At 43.1% G+C, this 27,486-nt stretch overlaps 1 protein-coding gene across 4 annotated transcripts in view; it reads left to right on the top strand.

Annotated features, from left to right (window-relative positions):
* Window positions 1–502: 502 nt before the first annotated feature.
* The window catches only part of LOC311272088 (uncharacterized protein C14orf132), a 45,662-nt gene continuing 18,678 nt past the window's right edge, over window positions 503–27,486 (top strand). Inside the window, exons 1-5 of one of the 4 annotated variants that reach the window (XR_014624509.1) lie at window positions 503–739; window positions 9,303–9,413; window positions 9,515–9,742; window positions 9,852–9,915; window positions 10,020–10,137. Coding sequence is in view for 1 of the 4 variants with exons in the window: in XM_084378212.1 (XP_084234338.1) it covers window positions 713–739 (27 nt within the window). In the remaining 3 variants the exon portion in view is untranslated. Of the gene's footprint in view, window positions 740–8,386; window positions 8,467–9,302; window positions 9,414–9,514; window positions 9,743–9,851; window positions 9,916–10,019; window positions 10,138–26,408; window positions 26,789–27,486 lie in introns of those variants that run through there. The other 3 variants (XR_014624510.1, XM_084378212.1, XM_084378213.1) reach the window with 3 other exon arrangements.

Here is a 27,486-nt window from a genome sequence, read left to right as displayed (position 1 = left end):
GACCTTATTTATTTGTAAATAGTTTTTTGAAAGAATGACAGAATAAAATTATTCTTAAAAAAAATCTCTTCTGTCTCACTCTCTCCCTCAATTCAATTCAATTCAATTCAATTCAATTCAAAATGGCTTTATTGGCATGAAAGTTTTACAACAATGTTGCCAAAGCATCAAAACACATCTTGTCCAAACATTCGGACAGAACATAACACATAACAACACAAACACTACACCAAGATTGATTTACATTAAGTATATACACAATATAGTGTGTGTGTGTGTGTGTGTGTGTGTGTGTGTGTGTCTGTCTGTCGGTCATTCACTGTCCCTCAGGTTGTGTGTGTGTGTCTCTCTCTCTCTTCTCCCTCTCTCTTCTGCCTCTCTCTCCTGCCTCTCTCTCTCTCTCTCTCTCTCTCTCCCTCTCTCTCTCTCTCTCTCTCTCTCCCTCTCTCTCCTGCCTCTCTCTCTCCCTCTCTCTCTCTCTCTGTCACACCCCCCTCTCCGCCGTCTGCCTCTCTCAGTTGAACTCTGGACTCGGATTCAGCCGGTGCGACTGTCCGTGTGAGGGAGCGTTCATGTTGTCCGGCATGTTGAGGAGGACGCGTCGTGTCTCCTCCAGCAGCGGACCTCGTCCTTCTCAGCGGGAGTAGGACGACTTGCGAAGCCGTTTCTAGGGGACCAGACGCGGGTTTATCCGTGCTCTAAACACGCCACCATGGATCTGTCCTTCATGGCAGCGCAGGTAAAGGCTTCACACGCTCTGTCTTTCTTCACCCATAAAAGTGAGTGGCAACACATGCAGTGATGAAGGATGATAACAAATAATCACAGAAACAAACACACATATGTTTTGTTATGTTGGAACTGTTTCCCTGTCAGAGTCGCATTACATAGCTGCCAGGTGGCTCCAAACCAAGCTGGTGAATGTTTGAGTATGTTTGGAATATATTAACACATAAACACACTGTACTGACTGTTTGATCTGCTACTCATTACTGCCCTAAATTAATTTCTTATTGAGACATGGCCAAGGCAATGAAACAATGTCTCTTGACATATGTCTTTATAATAAATATGGTGTAGCAATATTAACTAAACAATGACTCTGTGGGAAACATTTTATCCTGTTGTGGCAAGTCAGTCCAATATACTGACATAATCAGCAGGATAAATACACCATATGTCCTGATTCATTACTTTGCAGATTAAGATTTTACATCATGGAATCGTCACGGCTCACATCCACCGGTGTTGTGACCTGATAGTACCTGATTATTTTAATGATTTCAATCAAAAGTTGGCATCTTTTTTATTCTCTTTTCAAATTGTGTTTCCCCATTCTGCATGTTGATCTTCAGTGAAGTTGAAAGTTTCTTTGGCATGGGGGTAATGTGTGAACTTATGCTTTAAGTGGCACTTTTAGATTTGATGATTTTCTTGGTATATTTTGGCACAGCATCATACATTTCAGTAGATGGGGAGGATGTTTTGTCACCCTGACAGCTGCCTCTGGGTCTTTATGCAATATAATAATAATAATAATAATAATAATACTTCTGTGATTGCCTTTGCTTTAGGAAGTTATAGTAGGCCCTCTGCTCACACTGCTAAACCTGTTTTTTTCCTTGTTTGCTGACAATCTACCTTAAAAAATGTGCAAAAGGGGTACTGTGATGATCCATCATCAGTCATCTGTCCATATCTTAAAAAATGATGTTCTGTTGGAATAGTGGATGCTATTGCTGACCATGAATACAGATATCTTTGTGAAATGAACAGATCCAGATCTACCCCTGCTGTCGCCTCAGTCTCTGCCCACAGTCCTCCAGCTCTGACAGGCTGGAAGTGGCCTACTCAATATTGATGGTTTATGTAAGCTGCCTCTCTCCACGAGCTCCCGTCATACCTGACCAGGAAGAACACAGCAAAACTGTGTCTTGAGAGGTGTTAAGAATAGACGGCCTTCTCTTCTAAGCTGAGAATTAGTAGGGAGCAGGGGCGAGATGTGAGGCAGGAATAATTATAAGCTGTCAGCACTGTTAAACTTGACGTTTCGTCTCTGGTGCAAATGGCCTACATGCTTAATGTCCTTTTGTGGAAGGATTTTACATTGTGTTTCCTCAGTTCTTCTCCAGCCAAGATAAGTGAACTCCAATCCTCGGGCAAATGGCTTTTTTATCACTGCACGCATTGAGTTTAACATCTGGCCTGATTGCTCAGTAATCTTAACAATTACTGTTTTAAAATTTCTAGTCAAAATATCTTTAACAGACCGAAAGTAGCATTTCAGTGAAATATAGGACACATGTTTTAGACGATTTTCACTTGTCCCACCTGCAGTTTTATTTTTTACTAATTACAGGCAAGAAACACAGTGTTTTCATTATTGTCATTATGTTTCACATTCTATAAGATCATCACGTTTTTGGCGTTGCTTTCCTGTGAGATATCTCCTGAAGTCAACCTTTCATGAGCTCAGAAAAGCAGCCTGTTTTCAGCTTTGTGATTATGCATTTACCAGCATATATGGAGAGTTTAAAGAGTTAATGTAGTTTAAGAAGAAAAACCGTCAGACAGATATGGTGGAGTTAAAAGTAAAATATATGCCTCTGAGATGTAGCAGAGAGAAGTATTAAGTTGTACAAAATAGAAAGTTTGTTAATTTGCAGCGAAGCACAGCACTTGAGTAATTGCACCTACCACTTTGTCTTCGATCACTGGCTGGATGCCAGTGCCACAGCTGTGATTAATTGGGATAATCAAAGGACCAGTCGCCATTTTCTACTAAAAGAATGCTGTGTTAAAGGTTAAGGTTACTTTACGGTCTTCCATGGGAAAAACCTGTCCTGGATTGATGGAACTGCTGTATCAGATCAGACATAACAGAAAGAGCACATGCAAGAGTGCCTAAGATAAAAACAATTGAGCAAGTTAATCCACACTGCCCTTTCAAGGTGGGAATCTTGTGCCGATCATGGATCTATAATATCACCTGGATATGACGAAGCCTCTCAGCAGGCACGCTGATTTTTTCCAGTGGCCACTCGTGGTATTGCAACAAAAAATCCCATGGGGCCCAGAAAGCATTTTTCCCATAAACCGTAATAGTAAAAGAGAAGCCTGTAGACTGTTCTCAGGACACCTCCAGCTGTCACCACTGTTAATTGCTAATCTTTGTATTCCATATTTTTAAGTCATGGACTTTAAAACCGTCAAAAAGTTTTCTAAAGGCCAGAAAAGCCCCCCCAAAGTCTCATTTTGCATGGTGACGTCACAGCTGTGTGCGTGCACTCCCAAGCTCTGAACGGGGCTAAACGTGGTAGGAAAAGTGAATTAAATGACTCCAGGGTGGGTTTTTTTCGAGACAGAGTTGTGATACAAGTTTGATATTTTAATGTCATGTATTTTAAAGGCAATTCACAGTATGAAACACTAAACAGACAGTCGCTCTGGCCACAGGCTCAGCTCTCTCGTCTCGGTGAAAAAAAAAAAAAGCTCCCATCTCTGTGGCACGTGAGTCCGCGACACAAACGCACCCCGTAACATGTAATCTGTTGTTTATGACAGATCGGACTACACAAATACACACAACATAACATGTATATGATAATCCATCGATCCACCGATTGACTTCGCTGAAACAAATGCATACGACCGGGAGGAGGGTTAGGAAAACAGCGGAGAACAACGTTTTATCCTTACTTAGAAATAATAAAACAACACAAATTAACCACGTATAGTCTATAACCATGACTTTGAGAACATCATCGGTTGATGTGCGCTATAAATCCATCATTTGATTGTGTAGATCTGTGGTTACTGGTCAAACTCATCCACAAGCACTCATGAGCGCGCAGCGCATGTCCAGAACGAATTTGCTCGTTCTCATTGCCCCAGGGCATGATGGGAGGCCCCAGAGCATCATGGGGGGTGACTCAACTGCGCATGCTCTATGGGCCCCATACGCGGAAGTAAACCCGGAAGTCAGAAACTTTTTTGGCGTATGTGCCAGGAGAGCAACTCCGTTGAAATCAACGGCGGCCATTTTCCAATCCGGTGTCCACTAATAATACATCCATGGTGCCGATAGTCCGCCATGCCGTCTGTGTGAAAGGGACAGAGGCGGAATGCGGGGATAGTTTCATTCTGCCCTTCATCTGCCACAGGAGGTAGTAACACATGGCAAGACAGCAGAGGCAAGACCACGTCTGTGTGAGTGGAAATGCCGGCAGGACAGGAGTGTGACATTCTGATGGTGTTCACAGTCTGATAACTAAACAGGTCCTTCACTCATTAAATACAAGAGAAAAGTCCCACACTTCAACCCACAAAGCAACGTTACAGGAGCAAACAACAGCAATGTGGTAACTGGTACTGTCTTCAGCAGCTTATATGAGGAAAAATGCAGAATTTATATGTAGAAAAGTATCTGACATCCTGTCTCTCATCCTGTCTGTCCAACCGACTCTGTCACATTTCTGCCTGGCAGCAGAGCCAGGCGGCTCCCACAGTTGAATGCTGGTGATTATGTGACGTGATTTAGAGCAAAAAACGTTAATTCACCATGTCTTTGTCGCCTTACACTATTGTGTTGTTGAAGTAACTGTCTTTTGCAACTTATATAGAAAAAAGTCACCCCTCTCCAGGAGTGAGAGAGCCTGACAGGTCTGCTGTTTACCGATGGTGATTATGTAATTATGTACTTTAGAGCAAAAAACATAACTTTGTCACTTTCCATGATGCATGGTGGGTCAGGATCTCAATCACAACACATTATAACAGCATCCATATGATTATAAACAGTCGGTCGATACATGTTTAGATTTACAGGTAGAAACCAGAGGGAAATGCGTAAAAAAAACACACAGATCTCTGCGTTATGATGTGTACCGTCATGCCTGTTTTGGTTCCACAGCGCTGGCATGTTGTATGAAATGACACACTGGAGCGGCTTTATGCTGGCACTGCTTGGTTCAGTTTGAACAAACGAAGAGTCTGTGTGTGAAAAGGGCTCCAGTCTCCACTTGGGAGTATCACAGCGAATGAGGCGAACGCTACGTCACTTTCTCTTCTTTGGTTTTATAATCCCAGGCAAAATTCAGATGAGATTGTGGGACACTATTGTGCTTGTGACTCTGTGAATGAGGGGATGTTAAGTAGCAAAAAGAGAATCCTCCTGTGATACAGTGCTGCTGTGTCGAGTCTCTTTAGCCAAGACACTCTAGTATGTGTATTGCTTTGTCTGAATTAGCTGGCTCTTCCTTTCTTTTGTTCAAAGCCAGATGTTGTCAAACTGGCGAGGTTGCATTTGGTTCCAGGATCCGGTTGCAAACGCTCTGAAGCTCAGATTATGGTCAGCTAGTGGGGGGTTAAAAAAAGTCCTAAAAGACTTAACAATGATCACTCTTAAGTATTTACGGCTAAAAAAAAACCCACTAATACACGTAAGCATATTAAAAATATTTTTGCAATTTTGGGGATAGTGACCAGGGAAAAAATGCCTCTTCCTGTTTTGGTTGTGCAATGGCAGACGATTGTGCTGTAATTCATCCTCAATTTTTGCATGTCTTTTGCACAGTGAAAACAAGACTTCTAGGGAGCGGATCCATACACAGATAGTGGTTTTATTTCAACAGCCATTACACTGTGCAGTCAGTGTTTAGGCAGGTGGGTAGGGAACAGCAGTGAGGTCATCACCAGGAAAACACAGAGCCTGCAAGAAGATAGAGAAATTATGCAATCTGAACATGCACATGAACACAATAGATGTATGACTGTAGGTAAGATTACCTGAAAAAAAAAAAAAAAAAAAAAAAAATTATAGTAGGCTAATGAACTGATAGCACGTTTACTTGGAATGGAACTGGAACTTGAACTTGAGAAGACATCAGCTTGTGGATGTTTTCATGTATACTCGTTTTCAATGAACAGCCTTGAAGCAGTTTCGGTGTGGCACAAAGCACAAGTGGATGTTGCACTTGTCACAAAAGACGTGTGTCTTTCCTGTACAGTATGGCATCTTGCATCTGGTAGCCTCTTTCTTTTCATCATAATTTGGCATGTGGCCAACCATGTCATACTGCACTTCAGGTAGAGGCATGGTAGGTCTGTGGGGGACACGCTGTGGTTCTGGAGACATACTGGGTCTTCCACGTTTTGTTGCCACTGTTTTATGGGCTCTCACCAGACACTGGGCCACATTCATCTTGAAATGGAGGAGAGCCTGGATGTCTTTGGTCTGGATATAAGCACTCTTGGCATCCAGCCTGTACTCCAACCAACAGTTGACCACAGCCATGTCAAAAGCATGTGTCCTAGCTGCTTCCTGTGCTCTTGTGATAGCTCCATTGTAGTGCCTTGGTGCAGCAGGAAATCGTAGGCCATGCCACTTTTCCCACACAGGAAGTATATTTTCACCTCCCATGGGTGTGGCTTGCCTTTGATGCACTGTTAGTTCCGCAAAATGGCGGAAATGGCACCTCTCTGATTCTAATAACATAAAAATCACATTTTAACTCATTTTATGTATTCTTACTCTTGAACTATTATCCATTCCATTTAGACCTTACATATAAGACATTAAATTGATTTAAAAAAAAAACACACATACTAAGAATTAAAAACACTCAATAACCTGGTTTCAACCTCCTCATTTCCCGAATTCAAGACTGACTCCTCATTTCCCGAATTCAAGACTGACTGAGAAACTTGCAACAGTTAAAATTATACTGACAACTGAGCAACATACTGAGCAAATTTGTTTGGCCAGCATGAACATAAATTTATATTTTTGATTGAAAATGGGCACTTACTCCTCCCTCTCTGCAGTGGCTCCGCCATGCTTGTCTTGTCCGATGTCTGAGCACATGCAGAGAGAGTGACAAAGTCATAACATGATTTTGATTGGATAATCAGGATCCAATCAGTAACCAGCATTGCTGATCATTCAATTACAGAGTATTTATTGGTTTAGAGACAAAAATATGTCATGACCATTCCAATGGACACAGGGTCCGAAGGGGTTGATTACCTTTGCAAGACTAATGTGAAGAAGGCCACGTTTGTGAATATTTAATGGAACGGAGAAGCAATCCGCAGTAACAAATGAGACCAGCTGACCAACACACACCACAACATTAAACAACTTAGTTAAACTCTGGTAAAGAAAATAACTCTGCTTCTGCTCAGGGTCTTGTACAACAATGGACCCCCTGAAGCTAACAATGCAGCAGAGGGGCTGCTCTCACTGCTAGACTTATAACGTTAATTGTTATAATTAGGGCCTGAGCACAAATCTTGTGTGAGGACCTATTGTATCTGTAGACGGAATTCTTTTTATTATTATTCTTCCATCCCCGAGATCGCATATTTGGCGGCCTGAACATACCCCAAAACTCACCAAACACGATCATGTTGTAGTTTTGAGACCATTTTTTAACAAATATAATGATAATGGCATACAAATGCAAGTACAGCCTTTCAAAGACCAAAAAACAAACATTTCTAAAGAATGTTTAACATTGGAATGTTAAGAAGCATGTTAAAGTGCTGGCACACTGCAGCAGTTGTGTTTGGCTTTGAAACCAATTCCATGTTTGTCGTTATTCCTCCAAATCTCAAGTAGCGTTAGGTCTGGCCTGCTACTCCTGACGGGGCTCTCATGCTGCACTCTGTGGTACGGAAGGAGATGGCCCCTCCTCCCCATACAGAGACAAAGAGTGACTGACAAGAGGGTTCTAGTGAGAGACATGAGGAAAACAAACAAGCATGCAAATAGAAATAATTAAGGTTGGCCAAATTATCAAGCTCATTTTAATGTATCGTGCGATTAATTGATGTATTTCCTATCAAGACAGGCGTAAGGTGCTAAGACGTCTATGCGCCTGCTGTGTCTTCTTTGTGAAGGCGGCATGGAGAACATATCTGTGTAATTGTCCTTGCATGTAAATTCCTAAACAATTAGCTGGGCAGACAAAGGTAAATATTCGGTCAACATGCATGCTGTGCCAAATACTCTTCCCTAACCCACTGTTACACTGTACTTTTCAGAAGCAGTCATTTCTAATCTGCAAGTACGAAAACAAACATATTTCTCACCTTGCAAAATCGCCAGACACAGACAGGCAGATGAATGTCGTTCGAATATTGAGCTTTGCAGGTTGGACCAACAGAACAACATCTGCTCTGCTTCTCACTCTTTTACCTGCCTCGTCTATGGGCGGAGTATTCCTCTAAACCAATCGCAGCTGTGTGGAAGCGACTCCCGCTTCGCTGTGCGCAACGGGCGTGTCCGATTGACGATGACGTAGCTGACTTGGAGTATCCGTTGAAAACTTGGCAGCGAGCCTTTGACTCCTCAGTGTTCTGATTGGTTGTTTGGCAGCCAGCCCTGGCCATCTGCGGCTGCCTATAAAGCTGGCGAGGAGCCTCAGAGCGTCAGTCCGCTGCCTTTCTTCCCCACTACTACACGTAAGTACTTTTGGCTGCATGCTACTGTATGACTACAGCTAATATGCTCATATGCTAGGCTACAGCAGACATAGCCATTGCTAGCACTTTGTTGCTGCCTTTGATAGCACTCTCACAGTAGCCCTGCTGCTACTGCTATCCTGCCGCTGCGGAGAGTCGCTAAATCTCCGCCGTTAATACTTCAGAGTCAATCAGCTGCAGCTGGCGCTGCGCCTCCTTAGCAGCTGTGACTCAACACGTCACGTGAGACGGCCTCACTCACAGGGCCGGATGCTGATTTCTGAATGGAGGGTAAACTAACGTCACGTGAGTGACGGTCTTACTGTTTGCCTCACTTACATTACCCAACACGAGCCCATTTTCTCCGTCACCGTTGCGCGGCCTCTCCACGTTGTATTGTGAGTGCTTTCTGTCATTTGTCGCGTGCTGGAGATGTGTCATAGTCAGACGGACAGATTGACACACCCCAGCAGCGCGACGCCAGTTTTACCATTCACACTGCTCGGTAGTAGACTCATTTACACTACAGTGATAAGTTGTTCACATTTGTAAAAAATCCACTCTGTATGACCTCAAAACCAAAAAAATGTGATCGATTCATTGGTAAACAATTTGTATTTGTTACATTTGTGACATTAACTAGTAAAAAGCACACCACATCCCATATGCCCACTACGATTATTACTTTTAACACACTGGCATGTATCTGCCAAGTAACCATTATTTTCTGTCTACATATCACTTCACACTAACTACTAAAGAACAAATATTCACACTGATTTTTGTTTGCCATCATTAGCCTATTCCTAACCCCTAACCTAGCTTTTCTGCTTCAGTTTCTGTAGAAAATGGCAGCCAACACGTCCTGCTCTCCCAGCCGCTTCCCTGCCTGTGATGAGGTCTGTGAAGACCTCAATGACCTGAAGATGCAGTTGCAACTTCTCACTGTGAGTACTTGACATACTTGTGGTGCGCATTCTGTCATGTGTATAGTCTTTGTCTTTGTGTTGATCATAATTCAATACAACGTATGTCATGTCTCTTGCAGTATTCCTGCTTAGATGGCAACATTCAGCCCACTGAACGCTATACAATGCCTGTTTGCTAATAAGCAGACAGAGCCTGACTCCGGCACTGCGCCGCCACCGCCAGCAAAAAGCCGCCCTGAAAACAATTGCTACTCTACGCCATGAGGTCGCAAGCCTTAATGTCACCATCCTTCAGCTGCTGGCTCAGCTGACACAGCTGAAGCCCAGCCTTCTGCCTCCAACTCATGGTACGTAGACTTACATTGAGTGTTGGCTTTGTTAGTGTCTATGAAAAGTACCTCTGGGGAATATGTGCACTACTTCATGTTACAGCTCTGTCTTTGTGCCTATTTGCAGACATCAGAGATGCTGAATTTTTTAGCCATAGACGTAGCACACTGCACAGACGCCACATCTGACGGTAAGTTATACATGTGGTCCATTGTCACTTTTTAGGCATGCCTTTTATACATGCTTGTCTAGAAATGGAAGAATTTATGGGATTGTATTTATTTTCTGTTGTAGGAGAAGAAGTTGAAACACAGCTGTAGGACTAACGCTGGAGAACCCTGTGTATATAATCCCTGTAAATACTTGTACATAGTTATTTTTGTGGCCTTGTGAATAAAGTTGTTGGCTTGTATTTGGATGCGTCTCATAGTCTTTGTGTATAAATGCTCTATGCTGTGAAGGTGCTTGCTATTGCCATCACCGATGACACAGAAAACAAGCAACAACACTACGTAGGAAGTCGGCTTCATATCCATTTATCACACTGCATTATTAGAACATACTCAGAATCTGTATTCCTTTAGTGTCCCACAATGCCGCAATTTCTTTGCCTCAGCAACCACAGACCAGAATATTATAAACTAACAAGAACAATTGCCTAATATTCACTATATTAATTACAACCTTAACACATTCAATACACTTGTGTATATACATAGAAAGACGCTAATGTACACCATTAACACCAGACTGTTTTATTTCTATATAAAACATACATATGGGTGTGAAGAAAATACACCACATTCAATACTCCTATTGCACAGTGCTGAGTGAGATCTAATGGACCAGTGCTGAATATAGACTCTATAGTGTATATATTGAGATATACACTGAACAAAAATATAAACGCAACACTTTTGTTTTTGCACACATAAGACCATTTACCTCAAATATTGTTCACAAATCTGTCTAAATCTGTGTTAGTGAGCGCTTCTTCTTTGCCGAGATAATCCAGCCCACCTCACAGGTGTGGCACATCAAGATGCTGATTAGGCAGCATGATTATTGCACAGGTGTGCCTTAGGCTGGCCATAATAAAAGGCCAGTCTGAAATGTTCAGTTTTATCACACAGCACAGTGCCACAGATGTTGCAAGTTTTGAGGGAGCGTGCAATTTGCATGCTGACTGCAGGAATGTCCACCAGAGCTGTTGCCCGTGAATTGAATGTTCATTTCTCTACCATAAGCTGTCTCCCGGGCCCGCTCATCACTGCTTGCAGTTTTAATTATGCATGCTTTCAAATGAATTCATTAATTCATTAGCAGTACTTTGTGTTCAGTGCTCATTAGCAAATGCTTGCATGGGGTGTGTGTGGCTCAGGAGAGTGAGTCAAGGTCCGGCCACATGTGGTAGTGTGCAACATCCAACATGAACCTCAAATTGTTCCAGATGGTTTTTCCATTGGTGTGTGTATGGTTGTGTGCATTTCTCCTGATGACCGGTCGGCACAAGAAACTCGAAGTGGTGCAAAATCTGAAAGCCACATTTAATTCTACTACTGTGTAAAAAGATTCTTATAGGCTTTTACAATTTAAAGGAATGGAAACGAGAGCAAATGAAAGTGGCAGCGAGTCACAAGGAGGAAATGCCACAAAGTGATTAAGTCATCGAGTGAGCCAGCAGTTCTCTCTCTGATGGTGTCTGTATGGAGGACCAAAACTGCCACAATAAAAAATGGACAAAGAAATAAATGACTAAATTAATATGCCACTTAATGTACCAAAAGTAGTATTAAAACCAGAGTTCATATTTTGAGCATGCATTGCTCCCACACTGGTGGTCAGGCTGACTTTCAGACAGAAATCACGAGAGAATTGAGACTCTTAAACCATCTTGCTTAAAATGATACAGTTTTAACCCTCTAGGCTCCGTTGGGATTTTAAGATTTCAAAAGGCTGTAGCTTGGAAGTGGTGAGAGAATTCCATAGTGTAAATGAGAAAAATATTCATAATGACCTAAAGTTTGTGATGGGAGTAAATTTACTCATCTAATTTGCATATTGTGACGTCACCAGGTGACTGAAAGTAACTTTCAGTAAAACTGATTTTTGAACATATTTACACAGAAAAAAAAATATTTATACTGTCATCTCATCCTTAAAATAAAGGAACAGGAGTTTGATTGGAGTAAATTTACTAATCTAATTTGTATATCACAAGGTAAAATTCAGTAAAATGGAATTCTGAACATATTTACACAGTAGATTTAGACCCCCCCCCCCCATGAAAACGGCCCTGCTGGAACAAGGGGCGGCCGGCTCGAGTCACCCCGGGCATTGGCTGCAGAGCGGGGAGCACTAGTGTGCCTTGGTCTAGGCAGTGGTGCCTGGCGTAAGTCAGCAAACTGTTGCTTGACTTTGTTCACCTGCACACTGTGCTCTAAAGCCTGTTGGGCTGCAGGCCCAAACACCTGATCCGGAACGACCGGCAGCGTGTGGAGTGTCCTCCGACATGCCTCTGACAAGGGGGACTGGGCAAGCCACACTTGGCGCTGGGCCAAGGTCAAGGTGGACATCAGCCTCCCGAGCTCTCTGGTCATATAAGCAAATGCCTGGAGTGAAGCATCACTAAGGCCCTGTGCCTGGGCATCTGCATCAGTAGTCTAGAGAGACTGTGATAGAGCCAGAACCAGGTGGGAAAGGGAGTTACCGATACGCCCCATCCGAGCCGCTATATCATAGCTCTGGGTGAGGAGGTCATCAGTGATCCTACACTGTGGGCGTGGACACCGGGCATCGGGTCTAAGGGCCTGCAGTCACTTGGCAGGTGAAGGAAAGCCTTGGGGTCCGGCCAACACCGCTGAAGTTCCTCGATGTATGGCTCAGAGGGTGGAATCCTGAAGGAAGACGGTTGAGGGGCATGTTTGAAGAAGGCATTAGAGGGAGCGGCCTCTACAGGGGCAGCATCCAACCCGAGCCGTGAAACGGCCAATTGGATGGCCTGTTTAACTGTCGAAAGACTGGCCTCCCTCAAGGAGCCTGCACCTGAGCCTGCCACAGCGGCTGTCAATCTGGCAGCTGAGCGGGAATACTCACGCACAAGCCAACAGAAAACCAGCAAGTGACACTGTAAGATGAGCGGTGTAGCAGCAGGGCGAGACTCGTCCCAGTAAAGCACCAGCGATGTAGCAGCAGACAGAGGAAACACTTGGCTATGGATCCCGTCACACCAGGACCAGCCGGAGGTGTAGCCACAGAGCGGGAGACACTCGGCTACAAACACACTCGCGACGTAGCCACAGAGCGGGAAACACTCGGCTCGCGCTAAGGCGAGAAGATGGAAAAGGAGACGATCACTGGGTGCCGGCCCCCTTTGTCGGGTTGCTTGCGTCACCCAGGTCTCATGACTATGTTGGTGTTATGTCTCGATCTGCGCATGCGCGTGATGCTTATCCAGGTATTTCATACCGTCTCTGGCGGTCGGGAAGAATGAAATAGAACTGACATTACAAGCCTTTTTTGGTTGGTGAAAGAACAGTTCACTAACGTAGTCACCACTTAATGAGGAATGAGATGAGGATGAGGAACCTGCTGCTGCTGAAACTGAGCTAGATTCATGGCTGTCTGACTGCCTTCAATCTTTACAACTGCTGACATTAGCTTTAACTGTTCTTAAACTGTGTTAGCTGTGAGCTGTGCTCACCTTTCTTTTGAAAGAAATTTGTGATTAGTTGTCTTCCCTCTCCTTGCTTTCTTTCCCTTTCTGCCTTGTCCTTTTGTATAAGGTGCTCTGATTTTGCTTTCTTGGGAAAGACATGTCTTGATAAGCAGCAGCCACTCCGCTCGTTAAGCTGTTTAGAGACGCATCTTCGCACACCTGCCGCTGCAGGGGTGGACTGAACCATTATGTATTGTAAGGGGTGAGAGGGGATTCAGACAGCCCAGCCCAGTTTTTTTGTTTTTTTTTACAGAGTAAAGTCTCTCATCCGACTTATTCTGCCAATTTTAAGTTAGTTATGACACTAAATACTTATAAATGTTGTTTTTATAAAAAAAAATTGTTTCTATTTCAGGCCTTTCGAGGGCCCCCTCCCCCATTAGGGCCCTGGGTAATCAGTCCCACTTTTCCCCCCAGTTCGATGCCCCTGATTATTACGCATGTCAAAGTCTAATTTTGTTGATAGGACAGTATTGAAAGACGACAGCAGACAGGATGTGGAAGACATATGACATGCAGTGAATGGTGGCAGGTCGCACTCGAGCCCTGGGCCACTGCGGCAAGGACAGAGCTGTCATGATTCATTGGCTGTGTCCAAATTCAGGAGCTGCAGCCCACGAAATGCGCATTTGAAGGCCAATTACGTCACAACGCTGCGCGAAGGCTGTCCAAATTCGAGGGCTGCTTCAAATGCAGCCTGGCCTTTCCTCTTTTTGGAGGACGCACCGCTACTATCCTTCGCGGCCCACCATATCCCAAGATCCTTTGCGCGCCGCTGCTCAGAGATGATGGCGACATCAAGCGGTGCGGACGCAACGTTCACATGTAAGTATCGTGTTCACACTTGTGACTCATTTGAACATACAACTTCAGACATGTTAAACATCAAGGGACCAGAAAACCCCCAAATGCTAACTTTCAGTCATAATATGTGACGCTTGTCATGCTCAGCATTATGCCTTTGGATGTAAAGCCTTGAATGCCATCACTGTCTAAATGTTTGACGGAAAACAGAAAAAAAGTCCAGTCCAACGTTTGGATTGAATGAAGAGCTAAGTTCAGGATCATTATCATTATCATCATTGTCATCATTATATTTTTGCGACATTGGAACCCTTTTGTCTGTTGACATAACACAACACGTGTGTTTCATTTCATTTTGTCTTAGGGAGCAAGGAGCAGACGGCCACATTCATCGCCCTCCGTGGACAGCATGACCACCTGTTCACGGGGTCGAAGAACTCGGCCGCTGTTGGATGGAGGTAAGGCAATAACGAATAGCCCAGTTGTCAGTGTCCTGGTGTCACTTGTAAATCTTTGCTTCCCTGTGTGAATGTGGTCTTGTGTTCACATTTTCTCTTGCTTCTGTCTGTGTTCAGAACAATCCTGGAAGAAATGGGACAATTTGAAAAAAAAATACAAGGTAGGTGCATGTGTGAATGATGATGTGGAAACTACATTTAATTTATTTTACCCATGAAAGTTAATAAATAGTTTGCTGGAAATTGCTGACGTGATTGATGTCCATTGCCTTAGGATTGCAAATATCCAGCCAGCGGAGAGGGGGTCACCGGCAGCTCCACCGCAGCGACTTGGCCCTGGTTTGCCCAAATGGTACTAGGACAGAGGCTGTCCATTGCCCCCCCTGTCCTAGTTGCCTCGTTACCTGAGGACACACCAGGGCCAAGCGCGGCGGTGGACCATGCGGGCAACGCTGGCGACCAGGAGGAGGAGTGGGACGGGGAGGAGGAAGGGGGGCCCGGGCCAGGAGAGAGGAGGAGGAGGAGGAGAGGCAGGGCCTCCTCCAAGAAGGAGGAGGTCTGATGAACTAATTGAGCTCCTCAGGGAGGACATGAGACTCCAGCAAGAAGCTGACGAGCGGAGGGAACGCTCGAGCAGAGAGAGGATGGACAGACTGTTCTCTCTGCTCGAGCGGATGGCCGACTGTTAATTTTCTTATTTTTGGTCGGCCATCACTTTCATTTATTGTTAATTTATTATTTCTATTTATCCACCATTATTGTTTATGAGATGTTTTTATTTTTGAGTAATAAAAATTTCCACTTGTCATTCGTTGTCCATCCCATTCAGTGTTCACAATATTCATAATATGAACATAATATTAACAAGTCACAACATCAAACCTGTCTTCTTTCACTTTCTGTCCCATATTGCACCTTCGGCATACTGAATATAGCTGTTATTCACAAATGGGTTAATGTTAATTTTGCAACATAGTCCAATTGAGATTCGACGCATCTTGTCGTTGATTTTTGTACACACAAAAGAATGTACACGTTTGATAGATTTCAACCAAAACAGACTTTAATGCATCTCTTAACTTGAACTCCATTTGCAGGAGACATGAAGGACTTCTGATTCTGATTCTGATGAGGCATTCTTGGCCACGAAGGTGTCCAGAGGGTGGTTAATGCATAAATAGAGCATAAAAGACATGAGTAAAAGACATTGGAATCATAATTTAATCAAAAAGAAAAGTGTCATGAAATTCATGCCATAAGCTGTAACACAGCCAAAATGATCACCAAATACAAAAAAAAAAAATGTGCAAAAATGCCCGAGGAGGGCACAAGGGTTAAACAATGATGAACCAAATCGGTTGCAGTAAAAGGCTGAGCAGGAGTCCCTGGCAGTGCTGCTGGGCTGGATGGGATGCCACACTAAAGACCCTGGTGTCAGTGGGACATCATCTGGGGTGGTATTCAGGGTGTCTGGGGGGTGTAGTCTCCACTGTCCACCACATCGTCCATCAAAAGGGTTTGCAGGGCTGACTCGATCGACGGCTGCCATGCCACTAAGAATTGTTCAAGAAAGAGGTAAGAATTATGACTTCATAATGTGATCATTATATAATAATGATGACTGGTAGATAGTTGTGTTTGTCGTAATAACACACTTTAAATAGGAATAATGCCTTCAAGATTATTTTACTTGCCAAAGATAGTCGTGGTCAGGGATCACTTCCTCCAGGGCGGACACCTCCGCAGACAGCTGGTCTCGCCATGGAGCACCACTGGCTGCCTCCAACACGTTCTCCCCCTCATCCTCTGGCATGACGTCCTGTACTTCATCCTCTGGGGGCATGATGTCACCTGCCCCCAGGCAGATGTTGTGCAGGACGGCACAAGCTGTTATGACCTGAAATGTAAGGGAATTTTCATCAATTTTGATTTACTCTGCTTCAGTACTCAAAGAAACAGAAAATTAATCCTGTTATGTTCTGACGTACCTGAGGCACAAAGGTGCGGTGCACCTCCAGCGCTTGCAGGAAGATGGACCTGAACCTGGTCTTCATCATTCCAAAGGCACGCTCAATGATAGAGCGTGCCCTGGAATGATGGACATTAAAGCGCTGGGCTGCCACACCTTGTACAGGCCGCCTGTAGGGAGTGATGAGGGGGAGTGGATGTTGGAGGCACGGGTACCCGCCATCTGCGAGGATGAAGTGCCCTGGAGGAGGGTAGATAGCCCGCCTGTACAGTGGGCTGTGCCGGAGTACTCTGGAGTCATGCACCGACCCCGGCCAGCCCACGTACGTGTCTATGAAGCGGCCCTGATAGTCACAAACTGCCTGCATAATGATGGAAGAGAACAGTCTCCTGTTCCTGTAGCAGTGACCATCAGGGCCGCTTGGTGGCTTGATCCTCACATGGCAGCCGTCGATCGCTCCAGCAGCTTTTGAAAAAGCTCTGTGTCTTGCCAGCCCTGCAAACCCCCGAGTTACTGCCACCACCTCCCCAGTAACTCGGTGGACGATCCAGTGGGCGGTGGAGCGAGGCATCCCAAACACCCTTGAGACCACCCTGTATGATGCCCCACTCGCCAGCCAGAAGAGGAAGACCAAGGTCTCTATTGTGGCACCCCATCCGTGTCTCCGATCTTGTTGGAGAAGGTTCAGCAGCACTGCCAGTGACTCTCTGCTCAGCCGAAAATCTTGTCTGGTGTCCCTGTCCTCAAAATACCTGTCGAGGACGGGAACGGCCATGTTGACCCTGCAGTACAGGGGTCTGGTCTGGATTTGGAAAGGAAGGGATGAACAGGAGAAGGAAAATGGTTAATTAGACAATAGCTAGCCTACATCATTGTAGTTTTTTATATATAGGCTAATTGTACTACATTTATTATTTCCTTTTCCACTTTCTCATATGCCCTTTTCTGTTCCACAGGGCAGATTTCTCTGATTTTCTTCTTGTAGCACACTATTGTCCTTCTGGAATGTATTAAAGTTATTATTATTATTATTGTTATTAGTATTCCGTACGTTTTTCAGCACGCTTCGACTCCTACAAATTTTGAGCTACAGAAACCATTCAACTATCAAAATGTTCAGCTTCATGTTCAACTATCACAATCTTCAGCTTTTTCAGTCCATTCAGCCTATTAGGCTACTTTTAACCTTTTCTGCCTTTTCAGCTTTTTCTGCAAATTCTTGACCATTCATTCTTATAGTTTTATGCATTTCAGGCAAGTGTTTTCCAGCACATTCAGCAGATTTCCGAAATCACTTCAGCCTTCACACTGTATTTTCGCAGGAAATGCAATTTTTGTAGTTATTAAATTGAGGTCGGGTCTGTCAATCAATTGTCACGGTTATATGGCATTCACCTATGTGCCTTTCTACAGTTTATATGTCTAGCATTTCAGTATTGAATTGGCATGTTACTGACCCCTGGCTAATGATGATGATGATAACATTACTGTGGGTTTAAATGAAAATGTTTTACCTCTCCACGTTCCTCGCTCAACCGGTGCCGACGGAGCAGGATCTCCTCTTCCTCCTCTTCCTCCAGGATGAGGAATATTATGAAGAATATCAGTACTAGTACCGGATCAAACATTTTCGTCGTACTCTCTACTCGTGTTTTAGATTTCATGGGCCTGGGCGGCAGATATAGTGATGTACGGGTGGGGCGGGAACATCTGGTGGCCGACCAGGAAATGCTCCGAAGGCTAGACCGTCCCATTTCACAACGGTGGACGCGGCCTTCAAGGTCTCTCCGAAGGACCCGGCCTTCGTGGACCGCAAAGGCTAGGCCATTGAAGGCTGCAGCCCCTGAATTTGGACACAGCCATTGTCTTGTTCTTGCGTTTCCTGTTTTACGCTGGGTTCAGAAAGGACGCGGAAGCGCCGTGATTAGCTGTGAAGCGCCCGTGTTAACCAACCGTGTCGTTCACATAGGAAGCGCGGTGCAATCATTTCGGCGTCTGGTCTATTTTCTCCGCGTGCTGCGGCTAAATGAATCAAGCCGGGCAGGAAGTCAAACAAGGCAGCAACGAGAGAATCCGGTTGATTTTCAAAATAAAACAAATTTCAAAATAAACACACAAAAGAGAGAGAGAGACAGAGTGGGCTGGCTATAAGGGGTGGGGGTTGGGTGTCAAAATAGAATAGAATGCTTTTAGTGTCATTGTAGGCTCAGCTTACAATGAAATCACAGTTGCATCTCAGTCTGTGCATACAAGACATGACATAACATATGAGAATGACATAATAAATAATAAAATATATATGTATGTAAATCTACGTTTTTAGCGAAAATCTGGAGTTCTATTAAGAATAAATATATGTCTAAATTAAAAAAAAATATGTATTGTGCAGATATTGTGCAAATATGCAGTGGTGCTGAAATGTATTGTCAGTGCTTTTTAGTGTTGAGTGTGCAGATGGCCGTTGGAAAGAAGCTGTCTCTGTAAAGTTCAAAGAGGTGGTGGCCGGGGTGTGTTGAGTCGCTGGTTATTGTTTTAGTTCTGCTGAGGTAGCGGGACAGAGCAATGTCATAACATACACACGCAAACAGAGACAGTAGCCCTTTTCACACAGAGACGCCGTATTATTGCCGCAGCGGCAGTTCACCAATTCTCCACCGCTGGTTGTTCACACAGAGCCGAGCAGCTCTGGTGTAAAAGCCGAACCAGAGTGTAATTCACACAGCAAGCCCCGAAAGAGGCGTGACGATACACGTCATGGTGATGACGTGTTTTTTTCATAGTGTTTCCCCAGTGTCCTCCTGTTAATTTAAACATGTACCCGCTGACTGTTGAGAAACATATAGATGCTGTTATAGTGTGTTGTGATTGAGATCCTGACCCACCAAACATCCTGGAAATGACAGTTACGTTTTTCAGTCAACAAGACGCTGTCTGACTCTTTCACTCGCGGGGAGGGAGGCTGTTTTCTGGGGGAAAGTTCACTGAAGTCTCGGTGTAGGGCTGACTGTTGCAGTGATTTTTTTCACCGCGACAAACAGTTGGTGAGTTAAAGTTTTTTGACAGACACTTCTCCACGAATAACTGCTGTATTTTTTTTTCCTCATTTAAGTTGCCAAAGACACGACCAGTTACTACGTTACTGTTGTTTGGTCCTGTAATTTTGCTTTGTGGGACATTTCTCTATATTTTGAGTGATGGATCTGTTTAGTTATCAGACAGTGAATACCATCAGATCGATACACCCTCGCTCTGCGCCGCCAGCTTATCCATTCACACTGGTTCGGTTCGCAAATACTGCGCCTCTGATACCACCTCTGATGCTGCCTCCGAAAGCACATCAGAGGTGGAGGGAAATTTCACCCCTCACCGCATCTGAAACTTTCACACAGAGGTGGATGCGAAGAATTGGTGCAGGATCCCCGCATGCAAACGGCAGTGTGAATGGGGCTAGTGAGAGAGAGAGGCAGAGAGACACCAGAGTTGTTGAAGATGGATGATGTGAAGTTGATTGTGGAAGTGGAGAAGTACAGGGAGTTGTATGACCCCCAGCATACATTCTACAAGGACAACAGCAAAAAAGATAAATGTTGGGACGCTGTTGCCACAGCAATTCGATCAACAAGTAAGTATATTGTTTGAATCAACAACAAGTTCTGTGCATTTTGTATTGTTCTTATGTAGCCTCTACAGAAGATTGTTTGTAGTGTAGTCAGAAATATATGCCCCCCTTCAGATTAAATAATATAAGCAACACTGTGATCAAATGTAAGGTTACACCCCGCCTTTCCAAAACCCCGCTGTTCCGAAAATAGATGTCCATTCTTCGTAATGGCGGCGTTTCCCATTTCTTGTAAAGACCCCGCTATTCCGAAAAGGCTATTGTGGAACCCCTGACCCTAACCCTATTGGGAAGTAATTGGAACTTGAAAGTCGGATTCGAAACAGCGGTGTTTCGGAGTGGGGGTGCAATGGAGGGGTTTCAGAATGAAAGGCCGTCCCCCAAATGTAAACCACTTGCAGTACAGAGGCCACCAGGGTCCTTTAGCCATTTTCTCTCCCTCCCCCGCTCCACTTCCTAAAGACAACTGTTTTTATCTCTTAACACACTGCCCAAATCCAGAAATAAACTAATTAATGTTGTTTTTACTGCAATGTCATAACTGAACAAAAGTATGGTATTGTGAAATCATTTGTGCAGACAGTACTTTTAAAAGACTTTTTTAATTTGGCTAAATGTTATTTTGTCAATATAGTTACTGGTGTGAAGGCACTTACTGCTTTGGTATAGGCCTCAAAAATCCACAACAATATGGACATCAAGCTCATTTGGAACAGGTATTATATTAGTATTTTTTTAATGCGTTAATTAAGATTAATTAATTACACAAAAATTAACGCGTTAAAAAAATTAACGCATTTTAATCGCACTTATTTTTGCACCGCGGAACGTTTCTCACTGGATGAGTTTCAGGCGTACCGATTATACTGGAGCACAATTATTTAACGAGTTAAAAAGCCGCCGACACTGATCACTGCCCATGGATCTATAAAGTTTTAATGTAGCCTGAACGCAGCTCAAACCGACCCGGTGCCTCAGCACTGCGACCAAGCTTTGATAAACACACCGGATCCGCACAGTATCCTCCCGTAGTTTAGCCGGTCACTACTGGAGCTTAATTTAAAAAAAAATTTTTTATAAAGAGCTCGTCGCAGTGGAGCTGAGAACAGCGGAGTTTCCTCTGCTGCAGCTGAACAGCTGACATGTGGTCAAGACGTAGGTAGCCTACAGACCTGTCACTGTCTCACGGTGCATAAGACTTCAACCTCAGAGCTCTCTGTCTTCAGATTGTCCTGACCTGTCCCTGAACATCACACAGGGAAAACATAGAGCTGCCTGTGTTTTATTATTGTTTACATCAGGCTGAGTTCAACAAATCAGTTTATGCTACCGTGATTTAAGTAGTTAAATACAGTAATCATCATAGTGTAGTGGCAGTAAAGACCATTTACCAAATAACGTGTTACTTAAACATTTTTCATTGTGCTGTGCTCTAAAAATAAACTAACAAACTAGTGTAGAGTCCTGTATAAGGAATGTTCAGCTTAAATTTTCTCCTTAAATTTAGGTTCTCGGGAAAATCGCATCTTATCAGGTAATTGTTAATCGATCGATAAGGTCCATCAACTAACGATTAATGAATTAATCAATAATTTGCATCCCTAGTCTGTTGGTCTTGGTTAAGTACCACCTTGAAAAAAAACAAAACAATGTTTTGTTGCTTAAGCTTATGTATTCAGTCATTATTCAATGGTATACTAAAACCCATATGAAAAAAATTGCCTCTCACTGTTCTCAGGTCAAATATTTATATGCGATTAAAAATGCGATTAATTTCGATTAATTAATTAGATTAATTTTTTTAATCGAGTCCTGGCCCTAGTATTTTTATGTATGACAGATAGCTTTTGATGTAGTGTAATTACAACTTTGGCCATTATTGCCTCCCATAATGTAAACAGCCCATGTGCGCCTATTTAAATAAGTCTCATTATAACCAACAAAATTTACTCTACACTGATAGTGATGGAAAGTATGTAGAAAAAATTATATTGAAGCAATTCATAAATAATTCAATAAGGACGTTACTTCAACTTTTACACATGCAATACCTAGTTGTAGAAGAGGTGTAATTATTGAAATAATGACTAGTGAATGACTTTTTTTCAAACACAATAAACACAGCAGAACAATGTGCCCACATATGTCCCCTTAAATCAAAATGTATTTACATGTAGATGTGATTGAACAGTTCAGTTCAGTTCATTGATTTACAGCATCTTGTCCTGCCAGGGCCCACTTCCATCAGGGGAGATGAAGAATGCACTGAACTTTTGTCTCACATCATATGCATCCCTACATCCTCTGTTGCCACCCATGTTTCTGGCATCCGGAAGGCTTTCCCCTCGCTCTTCTACATCCTCCAACCACCTCTGATTTTCAGATGGGTTAAGTAGGTAGTTGTGGAGGATGCACACAGCCATCACAATAGTGTCTGCATGCTCTGGCTTCATTGCGATGCGTGTGTACAGTACTCTCCATCTTGCTGCCAGAATTCCAAAGGCGCACTCAACAACCATTCTGGCCCTGGACAGTCTGTAATTAAAAATGTTCTGCCATCTTCCAAGGCACTTTCCAGGAAATGGCCTCACGAGAAGTCTTTAGTGGGAAGGCAGCATCTCCCACCATGGTGAATGGCACTGGCCCTTGCTGGCCCGATCCTGGTAGGGGACAGTCTGCAGGAACCTGCAGAGTTTTATTTTCCATGCCCATTCCCAAGTCAGAGCCACTGTACACTCCTCCATCACTTGCTCTTCCAAAGTCCCCTACCTGGATTTTGATGAAGCGGTAGTCAGCATCTACCAGTGCAAGCAGAACAATGGAGAATGTCTTTTTGTAGTTGAAATATAGGCTTCCAGATTTGGGTGGGGCAGTGATGTGGATATGTTTTCCAATGACACCAATGCAGTTTGGAAAATTCCACTTTTTCCAGAAATTTGAAGCTATGTCTCTCCACATCTGCTCCGTGGGCCTGGGGAACTGTGATTCCATCATCCGCCTCTCTATTGCCCTGTAGTTCACTGGACACAGTGCTCTTCCCTAATCTATACTGAAAGCCCAGGCTGGCAAAGCTTTCCCCAGTGGCAATGAATCTGTGGAAATAGGAGAAAAAGTTATAATTAAATTACAGTTAATAAATAAATATTTAATACAGTATGGAAAAAAAGATGTGAGCCTGATCTGTTGTCCAGAGGAAATATGTGGAATGTACTGAAATAAGTATAAAATTAATTCAAAACAGCTATGCAAAGTTTTAGCCCTGTTAATAATTTGAATTGTATTATTATGTTATAATAATATAAATCAGGGATGGGGAACCTTCAGCTTCCGGGCCGTATACTGCCTGCGAGACTGTTCGGTCCGGCCCGCGAGGCAATCCATAACTGCACCCACAAACAATTAATTCAGTAAAAATTATTTCAAATGTGCAATTAAATGCCCCCGGGGCTGGTGTCTGTCTTTCCGGGCCATGATCAAGGTCATTGAACACAACATCAGCGTAACTGTCATCGCGAAACATGCTAAACTGGATGCCTTGAAAGGACAAGCGCGGGTGGATAAAGTTGCCACTCTCCGACGGAGTTTGAGGGACCAGGACAACGTGACGCAGGCTAGCTTCGTTGTCAGTAGCTAATTTAGTAATAACCTTATGAGACACCTCAGATCTGTCACTTTCAAGTGATTTAAAGCTTATTTGTCCCAGAGGGGCAATTGCAGACTCATGAAGAGTAGTACAATTAACAAGAAGTTAATGTTGGACTTTTCAGATGGCTGTATTTTTAATATCACATCAGAATGCACTGAAATGATTTGAGGTACATTATAAGGTTGTCTACTACCAATCTGAGGTGAAATTGTTCAGTGGAAACAGGGAGTTTTCTTTCAATAGGAGACTGAATTCAGGGGGAATATAACTCAGATCTTTCATTTTCAAGTGATTTAAAGCTGATATGACATTTTAGAGGGCTGAATTTTTTTAATTTCATGATTTGAGGTACATTATAAGGTTATTTACTGCTTAAACTACTAAACATCAGTGAATATAAAACCAACAGGAACAGATTATTAAAAAGTAAATTGGATTAAAACAATAAGATACACTGAGATGGATTACATTAATTAATGGTCATGATATTTATGTTATTGCAATTAAGTTAAGAAGGCCATAAAAATATGCTGTGAGCTGCTTACCTTTTAAAAAAAAATTTTCATGGCCCCTGAGGGATGGTATGAAAATTGAAATGGCCCTCGATAGGAAAAAGGTTCCCCACCCCTGATATAAATAATAAGGATAAATTGTATTGTATTAATTCATGTTTGTTACTGTGTCACAGTAGAAGAATGCAAGCAGAAGTGGTAGCAATTTTGTAAAAAACAAAAACAAAACTGCCCCGAGTGGGTCTGCTGGTGGCAGTTCAAAAGAATGGGAATACAATATTATGTCCGTCTTACTGCCACACATGCAGCCCAGAAGGTTAGTATTATTTTTCTAAATGAAATATTATCTTTTTATAGACATCTTTTCAAATATATTTAAAACTATCCATACTACAGATAGCCTATACTGGACACAATTCCACTGTAATCATACTTGTACATAGTTGTTTTTTTCATAATGTTGCTTCTAATATTTCATAACAACTTTTTTTTAAAGCTTTAAAAGTACTCTCTGGCCCATTGAAGACACACCTGCAGACTTCATCTGTGAGGACACTTCAAGACCTGGCACACCAGCATCCACATCATCTTCTCCACATCCAGCAGATGTAGGACAGAGGTCTGCAACCCCTACCCAACACACCCTAGAGTGCAGGCCTTGTTATCAACACAATCCACTCAACCTCCCAGAAAAAAAAAAGTCAGGGATCCACTACAACTGCTGGGTCAACTGAGCAACAACTATTACATTTTCTTACAGCAGAACAAGTCCCTGCCCCACCACATGTGCCTAAAGATGAGGAAGAGATGTATTTTTTCGGCCTCAGCCTTGTACCCAGGTTAAACAGGTAGCACCCAGGCATGTGCACAAATCCACATTCTGCAATACCTGACAGACTTGGAGAAAGAAGAAGAGAAACTCACCTGAGCAACTCAGTAACAAGATCAACCCCACAACATTGGCAACAGATATCTCAGCCACAAACCTCAGTTTCTCAGGGGTACCCATCAACATCACAGTATCATAAAGGTCAAACCCCACCCCCGGCTTCATATCAAGGATCAGCACACCCCCAATCTGTGTATCATGGCCCCCACCCAACAATTTACTACACCCCAGTGTCCCACCATCAGCAGGGACAATCTCATACATCGCAAAAACCAATCCAAAGAGGTGCAAAAAGGTCAATGCTGGAAGAGCTGGAAGACCCCTCCTCCCCCACAGCATTCCATAGTTTAGAGAGAGAGAGAGAAAAGCCTATGTAAATAAATCTTTTTTGTATTTATTCTAATTAAAGAGTTTGTTTTTTACATTTTTAAATGTTATTTTTTATATTGTTTTAATATATAAACACATACATTTTCAAAATATTTTATATGTAAGTTTTAGGTTGTAGTTTTTATAGTTTTGGACATTATTTCATTGTTAATAAATGTTTGACACTGAAAGCTATGATGAAAACACTAATTTTTTTGTCATCCTGGTTTTGTATGTCAGTATGCTAACAATTACCTCAGCGAAACTGCAAGCCGTTGTTTTGGGTGGATGGGTTAACGGTAATTTGTTGTCTGTGTGGTCAGATCAGGCCCAATCAAAGACAGGAGATGATCCATCTTTTCTGCAGACATTCTGAAGTACTTCAGATGGCGATCTCTGTCTAGGGACAATTCGGCCACAAAATGATGGGTCACACCAAATTCTTTCCTCCTTTTGTTTATTGGGTGGACCCACATTCTTCTCCTTCTCTGGCGATTCCTGCGAAGCAGCAGGTAAAGAGCAAGGGCTCTCTTCCTGTTTACAACTCTCACTAGGAAGCAGGAAGAGAAAATAACACATTTAATAAAAAATCAAGACTAGATAAACATGTATTTAACATTTCAGTTTTTCAATAGCAGCTGTATCTACAAACTACAACTACACAAGGCTGGTATATGATCCTGTGTGTGTACGTGTGCGGTTGTGTGCGTACTATAGATAACTATCTGCCAATTCATTCACAGAAAAATACTCATCACTATGAGTAATGACTAGGTGTCCTGTCTGAACCCAGTGTTATTTTGATATTATGCCCTCGTGTCACTTTCTTGCTTTTCAGTTCCTCCTGTGTGTTCTTCCCTTCCAGTGTTTTCCGTTCCTTCCCTCACCTGTCCTTTTCCCTCCTCACTCCACCTGTTCCTGATCCCCTCGTTAGTGTGTCTGTGTATATAGTCTTTGTTCCCCCTCATGTCTTTGTCAGTTCGTTCCGTCTTGGTCCGTCATCCTCCGTGTCCATCTGCCTTCCATCGTGTTGCCACCCTGCATTCTTCTCCAGTGTCTCCTCCTGTGTCTCCTCATTGGTATGTTCGGATTTTGGTTTCTTGGTTTTTCATTTGATTTGTACTTTGCTTTTGTTGAACTTTGTTTAAGCTTTTGTTGCAACTTTTGTCTATTGTGACTCGTTCTTGGTTTATCTGGATATCTTGGTTTTTGTATATTCAGCTTTAATTATTAAAGCTTGCCTTTTGTTCCCCTATACTGCCTCCCGTGTGTTGTCTGCATTTAGGTCCTCATCTCATTTAACCTTGAAACGTGACAAAGTGTAACGTAACTCCGTACATGGGGTCAGTGGCGCCGCCAGGATTCAATTTCAAAGTACAAACAGAAACGGCAAATACAACAAATGGAAAAATACTTTTTTAAGACAAAATCTAATGTTTTCAGTATCAGTGAAATAACAGATTTCAGCGCCCACATGATCTGTGAGACTGGTTATTCTGACACGAGTTAAATGGCTGCTGTGTGGAAAACCACGCTGTGGTCCGTAATCGCGGTGCAGATGAGTGAGTTTGGGGCTGACCAGAGGAGAGAAAAAAGAACGACATGACGCAACTGTAGCCGCCATGATATGACGACGTCGCCCCCACTGAGGAGGAACTATGAAGAACTCCGCTGTGATGGAAAGGCTGTGATAGTGTGCTCTACTGCTTGTTCATGTGAGCGATCTAACTTGTAATAAATAGACTGGCTCTTTCCTAAAGCAACATCAACAAATTCA

Source organism: Pagrus pagrus (genome assembly GCF_965226575.1).
Source record: "Pagrus pagrus genome assembly, chromosome: 16".
NCBI lineage: Eukaryota > Metazoa > Chordata > Actinopteri > Spariformes > Sparidae > Pagrus > Pagrus pagrus.
This window is presented reverse-complemented; position numbering and strand designations above follow the sequence as displayed.